This window comes from Otolemur garnettii, unplaced genomic scaffold, assembly GCF_000181295.1.
Source record: "Otolemur garnettii isolate 467f Iridium unplaced genomic scaffold, OtoGar3 scaffold00122, whole genome shotgun sequence".
Classification (NCBI taxonomy): domain Eukaryota; kingdom Metazoa; phylum Chordata; class Mammalia; order Primates; family Galagidae; genus Otolemur; species Otolemur garnettii.
Genome location: NW_003852517.1, coordinates 1857019 through 1873909, shown reverse-complemented (window position 1 = coordinate 1873909; position 16891 = coordinate 1857019). Strand labels below are relative to the sequence as shown.

Here is a 16891-nt window from a genome sequence, read left to right as displayed (position 1 = left end):
TGAATTCTCTTGAGAGATGGAACAAAATATTTTTTCAAATGTTTAGTTCAGCATAAAAATACTCCAAGTACAGAAATTGCATATTATTTCTACTCTGTATAATTTATGACTTGTCCCTTTGAAGAACATATCTACTATACTCCCAAATTTATATCATTGGTCATTATCTTTCATATTCATATATAAAGACAATTAACATATTCACTTAGAATGTAAACTTGGCATTTCAAAATTAGTACATTTAAAATAGAACTCTTTTTTTTTCTGTATGTTTACCCTTTATTCAGAATACAGTGCAACATTACATTCTGATCATTAAATGAACAGACTTGCTGATGTGGTATTGACAAGCAGGACCTGAATTCTGGGAGTGAGTGGTTTTCCAGTTCGGAAGGAGGAGAGAACAGTTAAGTACAAGACTTTCTGTAAGGACTAGAACCACGAGCCACCAAAGGGTTTTAGCTTCAACCCACTGGCTGGAAGGAGTGCCAGTCTGGTCAACCATCCATGATCTTCATCACAGCAAACCAGAATCTCCAATTTTTCAAATTAATTGTAGGTAGAAGAGAATAATTCCAGACTGACTTATAAATTGATCTGGATGACTACTGAAGTGTCCTCTATGAGCTGGCAAAATCTTCAGAGTGACTGTTGGAGGAAGGAGCCTTTCATGTGCTTCCAGTTATTATATAGTGCCAGACCACCTCGTGCTACCCCTCGGAGACCACCTGTACATTTATACAACATGTCTGTCATGGTTCCAGCTGCTACCGTGTTGAGGTCATCTTCTGCACCTCGTGTTTTCTCGATGATAACACCAAATGCACTATAGAGCAAGCCAGAGAACCTAGAGTATTAGCCCAAAGTGCCCCTTGCCTCGTCACCATATTCAAAATCTGTACATTTCTTGGTTTGGACCAGGCCATGTTCTGAGTTTCCTTCAATCCTAGCCGAAGACCATTCACTGCCCCAAATGCAGCCCCTGTCATGCAACATCCTCCAATGGTAAAGAAGGCCAGTTCAAATCTGCCCCGGGTTTTATTAGCTCCAGTTGGTAAAATAAACTCATCTGTGTCCTGCACGAGATATCGTGGATCCACATTTAAATAAGGAGACAGAGGGTTCATGCCAGTTAATGGGACGCCAGCCAAATCCGCGTGCGAGTAACCTGCTCCGCCAGCTCCAAAAAACCCAGCCAAACCTCCTGTAGTTTTGTTGCCGCTGCCCCCGCCGCCTTCCATGATGTCGTAGCAAACTGTCTGCTCTAAAATAGAACTCTTAATTCTCCCTCCAAAGTTTCTTCTCCTTCTAATTTCCATATTTGTAAAAGTTTTCTTCCTTTAATGCCAAAAAGCTTATAATCATCAGGATAATTTTTCCATTTCACTTTTTTCGCACAACAATTCCTTCAGCCAATCATGTCATCTCAAACTCATCCCTAATCCCTCCATCCCCATTGCTACAATTCCAGCGCAGACCACTATCAACTCTTATCTAGACTACTATGTCTCTTTAAAAATCTTATTCGTGACTTCTAAGAAACCTTAACTCCATTCTAGCAAGAACGATCTTTTTCAAATATAAATCAGATCTTTGTGCTCCTATGTTTTAAACAGTTCCATGGATTGATATTGTAGTTAATAAAAAAACCCAATACTTTCCTGCACTTGCGGACTTACCTGACCTGTCTCCTTCCTCCATTTCCAAAGCACTGTTTCAGTTACAGTGGCCTTCTCTTTTTTCTTGAAACACACCAAGCCCTAAACATTCCTTTTTGTCTGGAACACTCTTCACCAAGAATGTCACTCACACCATTTTTCCTGAACTCAGTTAGTACCTGAAGTGTCATCTCCTCAGAAAGACCACCACACAGTCTCTTTCGATCTTACCATTCTATTTTCTACATAGTACTTATTACTGTCTGGCATTTTCTAATTTCCTTTTATCCTTCAATCACCTTTTTTTTTTTTAATTTTTACATATACATGTGATTATTAGGTTTCCACTTTTTGCCTTCAGAGAATTAAAAAGGCTTAAAATTTAACAACAATAACAATGTTTAAGATAATGGTTTTTTTTTTTTTCCTGGTAAGATATAAGCTCCTGAAGGCAGAACACTTATCTCTTGTGGATGTCTCTTTCACACTGAGAACAACACATAGAGATGCAGAGGAACCCAAGAAGTGCTTGTTCCATAAATGAATGCACAGTTAATTACATTAGTCCTGTAAAGTAAGATCGCTTTTACCTCATCATAGATTTGTCAGGTAAGCATTTCTCAGGCTTTCAATCTCAGCCTTTTGTACCACTCAGTTGACCCCCTTCCACCGGTTGTCTGAAGTCCATATGCTCTGTCCTATAAAAATCCGTCCTCCATGAAGAATGTTAAACTAAATTTACCAAAAGCATAGATGGTTATCAATAGCCTATCTTTATAAAAATCCCATGCAAAGTTATTATTTTAACAAGGATACATCCTTGAATTGCAGAACTTACCAAGCATATGGATAAGTTTTTTAAGATGACTCTTTTCAAAACAGATTTTGCCAGAGCGTTTGGAATTTTTAATATATATATAATTGAAACTAGCCCTGTTTTATCTATCTTCTCTATCACAAACAGGTAATAATACAACTTACTTTTTCTTTCTCAACTTAATATAGAGACCGATGGGAACAAATAAAACACACAAAGCGAGTGTACAGACTATAAGTACATAAATAGGAGAAGCAGGGTTACCTGAAAAACATAAATCAGAAACATATTTTTTGTGACTATACTTATTTTATACAGCTACCTTGGTACCATTAATCTGCAAGGCTCTTTTAATTTGTCATTACTTCATTGACATTAAAATTGATACTATATAATTTATATTCTGCTTTATTAAAAATATCTTATGGTATTTGAGTACCTACATGTTCTTCAAAGATTAATATGCATAATATTTAATATTATTGTATCATGCTCAAGAATAAGAAAAAAGATATAACTATTTAAATTTTTATCATAGGAAAATTGTTAAGCAAAATATAAATACTCACTTGACGACTATATTATTAAAATGGAATTTCCAAAGATTTAGCAATAATAGCAAAACACAAATTTCTAATAATAATAAATACCTAAGCAATATGATTTAATAAGGTCTATTTACATTAATTGGGTAAGTATAGTCGTGAGGTACAGATGGAAAAATGGAGCTTCTGTGATGTTAAGAAAATTACCCAAAGATTCACAGTGATTAAATGGAAAAACTGCTTGAAATAATTTTTAGAATATCACCCAGATGATATAAAGAAAAGAAAAGGAAACATAAATATTAAAAAGGAAGAATAAACAAAATTCAAATCTAGATGTTTTAATGGCCCACTAATTGAAGGTTTATTTGTGGATAATACAACATGAGAAAATATTCCAAATTGAAGGAGTCTCAAGATTTAATAAAATCAATAAGTGTCCATCACATTAAAGGATAAAACAAATTAAATATTGCACTAGAATAAAAAGAGAGCATGCTATATTACTAAAGAGAAAATACAAGAAGATCTGTTATCACAATAATCAGATTAACATTAGACTTCTCATCAGGAAAAAATAAATGGTCAACGAAAATGGAGAAATACTCTAGAAGTTCTGAGGGCAGACAGATAGTTAACCCAAAATTATACAACTATCAATCACATGCAAGAACACACAAGTAGGACAGATCCTGTGACCTGTTAACACCATCACCGCAGTCAAAGGGAAATTGCCTATTGTTCTGATTCTACCGCATGGAGTTCAGGACTGTATTCTGGCTGGGTTGTGCTAGTTTGGGGAGGCTGAAAATGATGGAAGGGTAGTCTGTGCTGGCCTGAATACATTGTGTTTTATAATAGTCTCGTCATGTACTATAAATCAGTTTGTCTTTTATTTAGATTATTCAGAGATTATTTAATTCAGAGACTGATACGATGTTCTAAACTGACACAAGATTCTATTTATCTTACGTCTAGACTATATACTGGACTTTTCACCCAGAACTAAGGTAGCTGGATATGTGGAAAAACTGTTAGGATTCCAAGAGATGTGATGCCTCCCTCACACATTCAAACTTTGATTCAATATCATTGATGGCTAATGATGCATTTTGGTTCTTGAACTAATGTGACTAAATTATGGAGAATTTTTTCCCTCACCATTTCTGTGAGTTTATGAAAACCAAAAAATGTAGATTCTGTAAGAGCATGTTAATAAAGTAGAACAGGTCTGCTTACTAAATGCAGATTATTTAATAGTATCACCCCACCTTGACCACAGAATTTTTATGAAAATTATCAACATGTAAGACTGGAAATGGGCACAGTGGCTCCTGCCTGTAAACCCGAGGCCAAAGCAGGCAGACTGCTTGAGCTCATGAGTTTGAGACCACCCAGAGCAAGAGCAAGACCCTGCCTCTACTAAAAAATAGAAAAACTAGCTGAGTGTTGTGGTTGGCACCTATAGTCCCAGCTATGCAGGAGGCTGAATCAGGAGCTTCACTTGAGCCCAAGAGTTTGAAGTTGCTATAAGCTAGGCTGACCCCATGACACTCTAGCCTGGGCAACAGAGTGAGGGTCTTTCTCAAAAAAAAAAAAAAAAAAAAAAAAAACCTATAATAAGCTACTTGCTTTCTCAATGTATATTTTGAAGGAAGAAAATATTTCACTCTATCTCATTACAAAGTCTATGATTTGGAGTGTTGTAATATGAATACCAAGCTCAGTGTGATTAGTATTAGTTACATTATCTAACTGATTTTGTTATTAAGTTGATTTCACAGAAAAAAAACTTATAGCTCTCTTGGGAGATGCTTCTGATTTATTTTTGTATATTTTTTCTATGAACTTCCTATGTGTCTTTTACATAAGTAAATCTTATTTGATTTGCCCAAGTGATGTTTATCAGTCCATACAATTTAATGCTGAAATTTATTACAGTTGTCCTTATGCAGCTTGGTATCTGAAGTGGGACAACCACAAAGACCCCCAACTAATTATGCCTTAAGGTTTCAGTGTAATTAAGAAGATGGAGAGGGAGATGACAATGTCTAATTCATTTTGTCTTGGGAAAACATGTGGGTTAAAAAGTCTTAACAGAAAAGTTAACATTTCAGTAGAACAGGTATATGTTTTTCTTAACTTCCTGAAGCCTAAAAATGTAGCCCACTAACCTGAAAAAGCATCCAGAAATGAAGATCAAAGTATAGAACTTAAAATTCCTTGGATGATCAGGCTCAAACTAAAAGTATGTGATATGTAGAAGAGCAGAGATGAGACCACTACCACTATAAGCTGAATGGTTTAAAGCTCCATGACATGCCAGAAATATGTATACATATATTTTTCTCATACAGAGAACTAAGGTAGCTGGACATGTGGAAAAACTGTTAGGATTCCAAGAGAATACTTTGATGTTTGAGATACTTTCTTTGTGTCTCCTAATAGTTCACCAATATATTCAAGAGCTATAGTCTGTAGCAAGATAGTCACCAAAAGTCTATGCTAGAGGATAAAGGAATTACAGTATTTGAAACCACCCTGATGAATTAGTAAAAGTGTGCAAGGTCAAAACTTAAGTAAGGGCCTCCAAACTCTGTGAAGGAACAGGTTTAGCTAAAATACTGATAATAATCAGCCAGTGTCCCCTCATTTGCTTGATGATAATCACTGTCCCTTTTTTTGTTTCTCTATAATTGCTACTCTAGAGGGGACAGCTGGTAGTTATAAAGATTCTTAACTTTTCTCCACAGAAAACACCAAATGTTTGGAACTTAGGGGTTATTTTTGAGGTGTCTTTCAGGTCCTACATTCCAGTGGATTGACTAACCCACCCAGGCCAAAGAACTGACTCAACTGGCCTTGACCCCCCCCACCAAGGAACTTCACTCCAGTAGATTGGCTAACACACCCAAACAGATGGTTTTGCCCTGAATCCAACCAATTAGCAGATCTTGATTGTCTAACCCTCTACCCACCAAACTGTCTTTAAAACCTCTGCACCCCCAATTATTGGGGAGGTGGGTTTGAGAAATTCCGTTTGTCTCCCCACTTAGCACTATAAGGAATAAGCTTTTTTCTCAGCTATAAACCCTGCTGTCTCTGGGCATTGGCTTCTTCTTGGGCAGCAGGCAGATGCACCTGGTTGGGTGGCAACACATTTGCTGTGAACTATAGATGTGCCACCAATGTCTTATCCCTGCTTGAGTTGGAAGGGGAGAATAAATTATTTTTTGACACTAGAGAATGGTGAAGGTTGTTTAGCTATTTCTGCATTTGCATAATTTGTACTCGAATATATACTACATACAAAGAAAGGAAATTAGTATAATGAAGAGATACCTGCTCTCCTGTGTTTATTGCAGCACTTGTCACAACAGCCAAGGTATGGAATCAACACAAGTGGCCATCAGCAGATGAATGGATTAAAAAAAAATGTGATATATGTATACACACCATGGAATATTATTCAGCCATAATAAATAATGAAATCTTGTCATTCATAGCAACATGGATAAACCTGGAGAACATTGTGTTAAATAGTTAAATAAAATAAGCCAGGGACAGAAAATTAAGCACCACACATACTCACTCATAAGCAGAAGCTCTAACAGTTGGTCTCATGGACGTAATGAGTAGGACAGAGATTATTACAAGCTGAGAAGAGAAGGATAAGAACTGATAGGGAGAGATTTGTTAAAGGACACAAAATTCCATCTAGATAGAAGTAATAAGGCTGACACAGTGGCTCACACCTGTAATCCTAGCACTCTGGGAGGCTGAGGCAAATGGATAATTTGTGCCCAGGAGTTCAAGACCAGCCTAAGCAAGAGAAAGACCCTATCTCTATTAAAAATAGAAAAACTAGTCAGGCACTGTGGCACCCACTTGTTATCTCAGCTACTCAGAAGGCTGAGGTAAGAAGATTGCTCAAGCTCAAGAGTTTGAAGTTGTGAGCTATGATGCCACAGCACTCTACCCAGGGTGACAGAGAAGGACTTTGTCTTTAAAAAAAAAAAAATGAAGCAATGAGTTCTGGTATTCTTTTGAACTATACAATGAGTATAGATAACATTAGTGTTTATTTTCAATTAGCTAGAAGAGAGGATATTAAATGTTCCCAACACAAAGAAATGATATATGTTTGAAATGATGGAGATGTTAATTGCTCTGACCTAATCATTGGACATTGTATATGTCAAAATATCAATATATACTCCATAAATACATACAGTTATTTTATGTCTATTAAAAAACAAATAAAATTTTTTAAAAAGAGTATGTGTTATAATCTCCAAGTCAAACACTAAAAGGAGGATAAGGGGATAATGGAACATATAGCTAACAAATTAATAAATAGGAAAATGAAAATAAATAATTTGAAATGACAGAAAAGAGAGAGAAAAGAATATTAAACAGGTAAGAGGAGAAATAGAAAACAAACAGTAATGTGGTGGATTAAAACCTGAAAATATCAGTACTGACAGTAAGTAAAGGCTAAATACTCCAGTTGTAAAAGAGTATTAGGTAGAATGTAAAAGTAATTATTTAAATACTATTTATTGGCTTCAACTATTAGAATTATTCTATAAGGAAATCATATCCTTTTTAATTGTTCTATAACAGAAGATAAATACAGTTGACATAGAATAGAAAGAAGGCAGGCAAAGAAAAGTGGGCAGCTAAGAGAAATGTTCTATGGTGGATGAAACAAGAAACAGGCTCAGCAATGCTGTTGAAGGTTACAGAGGTAAGCAGAAAAAGAAAAAAAAACTGTATCGGATGGAAAGGGTGGAGGAAAAGTGGAGCAAGCTGTGAATGAGCGGCAAGTAACTCAGGGGAAACCATATAAGGGAAATCAGGTAAAAATTTGCCACACAAGAATAGTTTCTCTAGAGCACAGGACTAAGGTAGAGGCTGTTTTCATTATTTGATTATTTAAATATGCATGTGTATTACACTGACTTACATTTTCAAAAATAGATGACTTATCCAACCTCTTCTGGTAGGAAATTTGAAAGAAAGAGAAACATTTCCCTTTATTGCTTTATGTCTTCTACTTACATTCTTGTTTTATTGACAGGGGAACGATCTTCTCTTTCTTCCTTAGAGGATGATCCATGTACACAATCAGGTGCTGGAGTCCGAGGGACCTCACAGTTTCCAAAGAGATGGTGCATGTTTTAGTGATGGTTATCGTGCCATTTGAATTCTGAGCAGAGAATTCCTTTGGCGGGTTAATTAGGACTTGTGAAGGGAAAAGAGATATTTGAGGAGCAGGTTTTCCCACAGCTGAATAAACAAAGCTAAGAAGATCTTCAGTGTCAGAATTGAATTGGAGTTCAGTTCTTAATTCAGATATAGCTGAGGCAGAAAAAGAGAAACAAAATTAAATGTATGGTATATAAATATACGGAAATAAATATATGTCATAACAGATTTCTGTGTTGCTAAAGACTGGACTTTTTCAAGTTTTCATACAAAGCCAAAATATTGAAAATATATCCCTCTCAGATAGTTCTCACATTTTACAAAAGCTCACAATATAATTCCTTGCACCTAAGTATAAGTTCTTTAATTTGAGAGCAAGAACTGGTATTTCAACATTTTACTCAACTTTAAAATTACATTATATATAAACCCCCAACAGTTTACATTTATTGCAACATAGGAAAGGATATGGTGGTACTATCACTATCACTGAAACCTTTCATTTGAAGACCAGGAAATCCTAGAGTCTTTATTGTTCCTCTTTCTTTCTCCATGTCTACTGTCTCTTTTCCTTTTCCTCTCTTTTCCTAGTTCTATAATAAGAAAATCCTTATGCTATTAATGAATTTTTCCCACTAGAAGAAAGCCAGTGCAATGCAGTATTAGCAAGTTAAAAGAAAGAGAAGTTCTAAATTCTATGCCCAGTTCCTACACAGTGTGAAAATAGACAAGTTACAGAACCATCACTGGCTTCCATTTTTTTTGCCCTTAGTGTAATAAAACACTTAGCCCAGATGATCTCCAACAGTTTTTCACCATCTAATATTCTTTCTCTGGGCACTAACCTTAAAAGATCACATCCCCAAATTTCTGTCCCGGCAATTTGACCATACAGAAAACATTTATATACTTAAAATGTTAAGGCAGATTTGTCCTCCATGGCTGCCATATGGAAACACGTTAAACAGACATCTGTAGCAGGCTTCATCTTCAAACGTTACTTCACGAATAGTTATGAATGAGGAATTGGGTTCAATGGTCTTGCAGTGTAGCCTGTCTACATATGGTGGAAGAATCTTTTCTCCATATTTATTGCTATAAGTGCCAATATTTAGTGGCGAAGAACCTTGGATCTTCTGCCAGGTAATTTGCATAATATCTTCTGAAGTTGTCCAATTGCAGAAAATAGTCACATTTTCTCCAAAAACAGCTGTTTCATTGTTTTTATGCTTTATCCTATGTGATAAATCTGAAGATAAAATCTAGCATTAATGAAGGGAAACATACCTTTATGTTAACCTGCCTTCCTGGCTTACCCATATCATAGCCCTTATCTCTCTTTGTTATAATTATTCTTTTATTTGCCCAACTTGCCCACTAGAAAATAAATTCCCCTATCGTCTTCACCATTGAATACTTTCTAAAACTATTTCTGGCATATGCTACTTAACCAATAAATGTTTATTCAGTGTCAAAAGTGAAACACAAATTAACCAATATAAGTATTGTTTTTAAAAATGTGCTTTTTAGTTAGTAGATCTTGAGGTAAGAATGCTAAAATAATTCAAAAATAAGAAAAAAGAATTATCCTGAGATCTTCAAAAGTATTAATTGCATCAATTTTCTGCTACAGTGTGTTAAGATTGGCAGAGACCATAATTTCTTGTTAGTCAAGGAAAAAATGTCCATAATTTTCCTGGCCACTACATCATAATAGAAAGGGACATCCAAATAGATTATCCTTTAACAGGAAGATAAAGTGAAATTTGTTATTTTCCTTCTATGCGAAGTAAAGACTCCTGAAAATTTGTCTATGAAGTGACAAATTTGTCTATTAACTATGTGTATGTGAACATAATGTACAAGAATAATTAAAGTAAAATTAAAATTTTAAGTATATCTTCAAAACTTTCATTCTAGATAGTAAGGTATAGTTTGCAGGAGGTTATCACTTCCACTGAGAATAACTAGATTGATAAACTGAACTAATTACAAAGGAATTTATTTAAAGGTATCAGATGACTGCAAATCCAAGGAATATTAGAAAGTGCAATATTTCAGAGAGGTGGGAGCATTTCAGAGGTGAGCTGCTGATGGGCAGAAATAACCTAGGGCTATTTTTCCATTCTGAGAACAGGAGCTGAGAATCAGTAAATAAAGAAACCAGTAGAGTTTTCTGGAATCTTACAGGGATAGAGCAATGGGAGTGATAAATGGAGGACTCTGTGGAACTTCAGATTAATGCTGATTTTCCCCCTAACCCTTACTGCTTTAAATGATCTAAACAGCTGGCCATCTCATATTAGCCAAGACTCCATGATTAGCGAAGAGTAGAAAAGAGTGAGAATGAATGGATCAAACAATTCATGTTTTTGCTTTTGAATGTTTTAATACTGATAGACTTAATATGTCTTAAAACCATTAAGTCTTAAGCCAGGTTATATAACTTATTTCAGGAAGCAGAAGCAAGAGGTGTCTCCAAAGAGGTGAGGAGATTTTTTTATGAGATTCAAAGTCACAAAAATGACTCCAAGAAAGTTTTCCTAGCCATAAACTAAATTTGTCCCACATTTCTGTCCAGTCTTATTTCCTAAAGTCTCAGCTTCTTAGCTGAACATTTAGACAGAAATGTTGTAAAGCCCCGTATCTCCCCACAAAGTACAGTGAATCAAAAGCTGTACACTGAAAGAAGAGAGTCAACAATTCTGCAGAAGTTACATAAATACCAGACCAAACTGAGCTCACTGCGTACCTGAGAACTAAGCCTAGGCTGCTGAGATGAAGCCATAGAACCTTAAACATCTGACTGTGAAGCAAGGTAGCCTCTGCTGCTATTCCTATTGTGGTAATGTTCAAAGGATTTTTAACTTTGTTTTAGATTAGACATTTGTTCTTTAATTTCATCAAGAGAATTTTTAATGCTGGTCACAACATTATGTGTCTTTTTTTAGTCTAATTTCTCTATTAATATAAATAAGGCAATTGTTTTGAATAAGAAATTTTGCCCAATAATCTCCATGGTATATTTATTCCCAAAGCAACTCAATCCAATACCTCTTTATAGAGAGGGTAGTTTAAGCCAATACCTCTTCCTAGAAAAGCAAGTTTCCAAGATTCTTAAAAATTCACTCTTAGAAATAGACAAGAGTTTGTCACATTCTGTACAAGCAGTGTACTTCTTAGAATCTTACATATCTCAGACTCCAAATCCTTTTCTGACTGGCCACCTGACATGTTCCTGACAAACTATGCCCTCCTGGATGATAGAGACTGAGGAGAGAATTCCCTCTCAGTCATAAGGCAAACTCAGGGACATGAAAATAAGACAAAAGGGAGACCTCATATAGTTTTTGTATCCAGGACTTGCAGCAGCATTTGGCTTTAACAGATGCCAGATGCCTGACCAACCAGAAGGGTATAACTGGTTGAGTCCACAGAGTCAGCATGAATTTTGGTGTTACAGTTCACAGCAATCTCCATCTCTTGGGCTTAAGCGATTCTCTTGTCTCAGCTTCCCAAGCTCTGACTACAGGTACCTGCCACAACACCTGGCTATTTTTTGGTTGTAGTTGTCATTGTTGTTTTCCAGGCCCAAGCTGGGCTTGAACCCACCAGCTTGGGTATATGTGGCTGGTGACCTAGCTGCTGAGTTACAGGTGCCAAGCCCACCTTCAACATTTTTAAACAAAACAATATTTAATCCAGAATTCTGTATCTTTCTAAACTAAGATTCAAAATTTACAGAAATATTGAATCTTTTGCAGGTGTACAAGCACTAGGGAAATTCACCCCAACAAGACCAGCTCTATAGGAAATACTTAGATCTATTCTCAACACTGAACACCACAATGGACCACCACCAAAGTAAATACCTTGTAACTAAAGGCCTAAAACTTAGCTTCCACAGTGGTACAATGGATAAATCTACATTACAGACTTTCTCATAACAAGATGAATAAAATTCTACCACACTTATCTAAAATCTCAATAAATGTCAATGGATTGAATTCCCCACTGAAGAGGCACAGGCTATTTAACTGGATAAATAAACACAAGCATCCATATGTTGTCTCCAGGAGACACACTTAGCATTGAAGGACAAATCAAGACTCAGAGTTAAGGGATGGAAAAAAATATTTTGAGCAAGTAGAAATCAAGAGAAAGGAGGGGTTGCAATTTTATTCTCAGATATAAGTGGATTCAAAGAAACTAAAGTTAATATAGACAAAGACAGTTACATCATACTGGGCAAAGGAACAATACAACAAAAAGACATGTCAATTTTAAATATTTATGTACCCAACTTAAATGGTCCCACATTTTTAAAACATACCTTGAAGGGTCTGAGCAATATGATATCCCTTAACAACATAATATCTAGGGACTTTAACACCCCTCTGACAGATCTGGACAGATCCTCTAAACAGAAGCTACACAAAGATACAAAGGACTTAAATGTAACCCTAGAACAATGGGATTAATAGACATACCATCCCAAAGCAAAAGAATATACATTTTCTCATCAGCCCATGGCACATACTCCAAAATAGATGACATTCTAGGATACATATCAAACCTCAGCAAAATTAAAGGAATAGATATTACACCTTGTATCTTCTCAGACCACGAGGCAACAAAGGTGGAACTCAACTCAAACAAAAATGTTTATTCCCACACAAAAGCATGGAAATTAAACAACCTTATGCTGAATGATAGCTGGATTCAGGTAGAGATAAAAGAGGAAATTGTTAAATTCCTCAAATATAACAACAATGAACACATAAGTTACCGAAATCTGTGGAATACAGCAAAAGCAGTCCTGAGAGGAAAATTTATCATGCTAGATGCCTATATTCGAAAAACAGAAAGAGAGCATGTCAACAAATTCATTTGCCATCTTATGGAATTGGAAAAAGAAGAAGAATCTAATCCTAAATCCAGCAGAAGAGAAGAAATAACCAAAATGAAATCAGAGATTAATGAAATTGAAAACAAAAAATCATTCAGACAATTAACAAAACAAAAAGTTGGTTTTTTGAAAAAATAAATAAAATCAGTAAACGTTCAGCCAGATTAACTGGAAACAGAAAAGTAAAGTTTCTAGTGAACTCAATAAGAAACCATAAAGGGGAAATAACAACACGTGCCATAGAGACACAAGAGATTACCTCTGAATACTACAAGAAACTCTATGCTCAGAAATTTGACAATGTGGAGGAGATGAATCAATACTTAGAATCACACCCTATCCCTAAACTTAACTAAGAAAATAGATCTCCTGATAACCAGGCGTTGTTATGGGTACCTGTAGTCCCCAGCTACTCGGGAGGCTGAGGCAAGAGAATTGCCTAAACCCAAGAGCTGGAGGTTGCTGTGAGCTGTGATGCCATAGCACTCTACCAAGGGCAACAAAGTGAGACTCTGTCTTTTAAAAAAATAAATAAATAAAAAATAGATCTCCTGAGCAGACCAATTTCAAACACTGAGATCAAAGAAATAGTAAAAAAATCTCCCAACCAAAAAATGCCCAGGTCCAGATGGCTTCACACCAGAATTCTATCTAACTTTCAAAGAAGAGCTTATATCCATACTGCAAAAACTATTACAAAAAAATTGAGAAGAAAGGAATCCTCCCCCAACACGTTCTATAAAGCAAACATTAACATGATACCAAACCCAGGAAAAGACCCAACAAAAAGGACAACTTCAGACCAATTTCATGACTATAGATGCAAAAATTCTCAATAAAATTCTAGCCAATAGATTACAATGTTTCATTAAAAAAGTCATATATCATGATCAAGTAAGTTTCATCTTAGGGAAGCAAGGCTGGTTTAACATACACAAGTCCACAACTTAATTCGCCATATCAACAGAAGCAAAAAGAGACCATATGATCCTCTTGATAGATGCAGAAAAAGCATTTGATAAAATTCAGCATCCTTTCCTAATTAGAACTCTGAAGAAAATAGTCACAGGTGGCACTTTTTTTTCGAGATAGAGTCTCACTATGTCACTCTTGGTAGAGTGCCATGGCATCATGGTTCAAAGCAACCTCTAACCCTTGGGCTTAAGCAATTCTCTTTGCTTAGCCTCCCAACTATCTGGGACTACAGGCTCCCACCACAATGCCTGGCTATATTTTTGTTGCAGTTGTCATTGTTGTTCAGGTGGCCTGGGCTGAGTTTGAACCCACCAGCCTCCGTGTATGTGTCTAGTGCTGTAACCACTGTGCTACAGGTGCCACATTTTTTTAGCTTATTGAAATCATCTACGATAAACCCACAGCTAATTTTATACTCAATGGAATAAGACTGACGCTTTTCCAGTTAGAACTGGAACAAGACAAGGTTATCCTCTATTATCACTACTATTTAACATAGTTTTGGAAGGTCTAGCCTATACAATCAGGCATGAGAAGGACATAAAGGGCATCCAAATGTGGGCAGAGGAGGTCAAACTCCCTCTCTTTGCTGATGATATGATCCTATAATTAGAGAAACCCAAAGACTCAACCACAAGACTTCTGCAAGTGATCAAAAAATATAGTAAGGTATCAAGATAAAAAATCAATGTCCACAAATCAGTAGCCTTTTTATATGCCAATAACAGCCAAGATGAGACACAATTCCCTTCTCAGTAGCTTCAAAGAAAATTAAACACCTAGGTATATACCTAATAAAAGAGGTCAAGTACCTCTATAATGAAAATTTTAAAAACCTAAGAAAATAAATAGCAGAAGATATTAACAAATGGAAGAATATACCATACGCATGACTGGGAAAAACAAACATTGTTAAAATGTCTATACTTCCTATAGCAGTCTTCAGATTCAATGCAATTCCCATTAAAATACCAACAGTATACTTTCAAGATTTGGATAAAATAATTCTTCATTTTGTATGGAACCAGAAAAAAAAACAAAACATATAGCTAAAGCAATTCTTAGAAATAAAAACAAACTTGGGGGCATCAGCCTACCAGACTTTAGCCTATACTACAAGGCCATAGTGATCAAAACAGCATGGTTTGGGCACAAAAATGGAGACATAGACATCTGGAACTGAATAGAAAACCATGAAATGGAACTAATATCTTAACAGCCACCTAATCTTTGATAAACCAAACAAGAACAATCTTTGGGGGAAACAATCCCTATTTGATAAATGGTGTTGGGGAGAACTGGATAACCACATATAAAAGACTGAAACTGGACCCATACCTTTCTCCAGTCACTATAATTGATTCAAAGGGGATGAAACATCTAAATGTAAGGTATGAAACAATAAAAATCCTTGAAAAAACTTTGGGGAAAATACTTAAAGTTATTGGATTGGGGAAAGACTTTAAGAAGACTTCAGTGGCAATTGCAACAACAACAAAAATAAACAAATGGGACTTAATTAAATTGGATAGCTTCTTTACAGCTAAGCAGACAACCACCAAAGCAAATAGACAACCACCAGAATGGGAAAAGATATTTGCATATTATGAATCAAACAAAAGGTTCATAACTAAGATCTACAGAGAAATCAAATTAATCAACATAAAAGGAGCCAACAATCCCTTATGTCAATGGATAAGAGAGAGATGAATAGAACCTTCTCTAAAGAAGATAGATGAGTGGCTAACAAATATATGAAAAATGGTCATAGGCCCTTATCATCAGAGAAATGCAAATCAAAACCACTCTGAGCTATCATCTAACGCCAGTGAGAATGGCCCACATCACAAAATCTCAAAGCTGCAGATGCTGGAGTGGATGTGGAGAGAGGGGAACACTTTTACATTGCTGGTGGGATTGCAAACTAACACAACCATTTTGGAAGGAAGTATGAAGAATCCTCAAAGAACTGAAACTAGACCTGCCATTTGATCTTGCAATCTCATTACTGGGCCTCTACCTAGAAGACAAAAATTCTTTGTATCATAAGGACATTTTCACTAGACTATTTATCACAGCCTAATTTACAATTGCCAAAATGTGTAAACAACCGAAATGCCCACCAATCCAGAAATGGATTAACAAGTTGAGGTATATGTACACTGCGGAATACTATTCAGTCATTAAAAAGATGGAGGCTTTTCATCTTTTATATTAATCTGGATGGAGTTGAAACACGTTCTTCATAGTAAAGCATCACAAGAATGGAGAAGCAAGAATCCAATGTACTCAATCTGATATGAGGACAACTGATGATCTAGTACTTGGTAGGGGGAGGAAGAATGGGGGAGCCAAAAGAGGAAAGGATGGAAGAGGTGGGGGGTGTGTCACAGTGTGAACAGTGGATAGTAAAATGAAGACATGAATAAGACTTCAGATGTTTCCAATGATCTATCTGTCCTTGTTCTCTGCTGAATATATTGATGTGATCACTACAAAAATTAATTAAACTATGTACTTTTCTGTACCCTTTCCTGTATGTCTGTTTTACTTAAATACAAAGGTTAAAAATCTTCATGTACCTTGATCCACTTAGCTCAAATTATTTTCTCTGTTTTTTATTCACTTCTCCTGACTTTTATGCTCAAATTATAAACAATTTTTTCAAATATTTTTTAAACACTTGTTAGTCAATAGCTATATACACAGCATGATAGAATATCTGAATACATATAAAATGCTTATTTTATAAACTGCATGTCTTTTTTTTTTTTTT

At 35.7% G+C, this 16891-nt stretch overlaps 1 protein-coding gene across 1 annotated transcript; it reads right to left on the bottom strand.

Annotated features, from left to right (window-relative positions):
* Positions 1-257: 257 nt before the first annotated feature.
* Positions 258-1258, bottom strand: LOC100954748 (mitochondrial import inner membrane translocase subunit Tim23-like). Its single transcript, XM_023517862.1, is given in 2 exon segments — positions 258-839; positions 842-1258. Coding segments are annotated over 2 exon segments (600 nt in total). The 5' UTR covers positions 1242-1258; the 3' UTR covers positions 258-639.
* Between the last annotated feature and the right edge of the window lie 15633 nt (positions 1259-16891).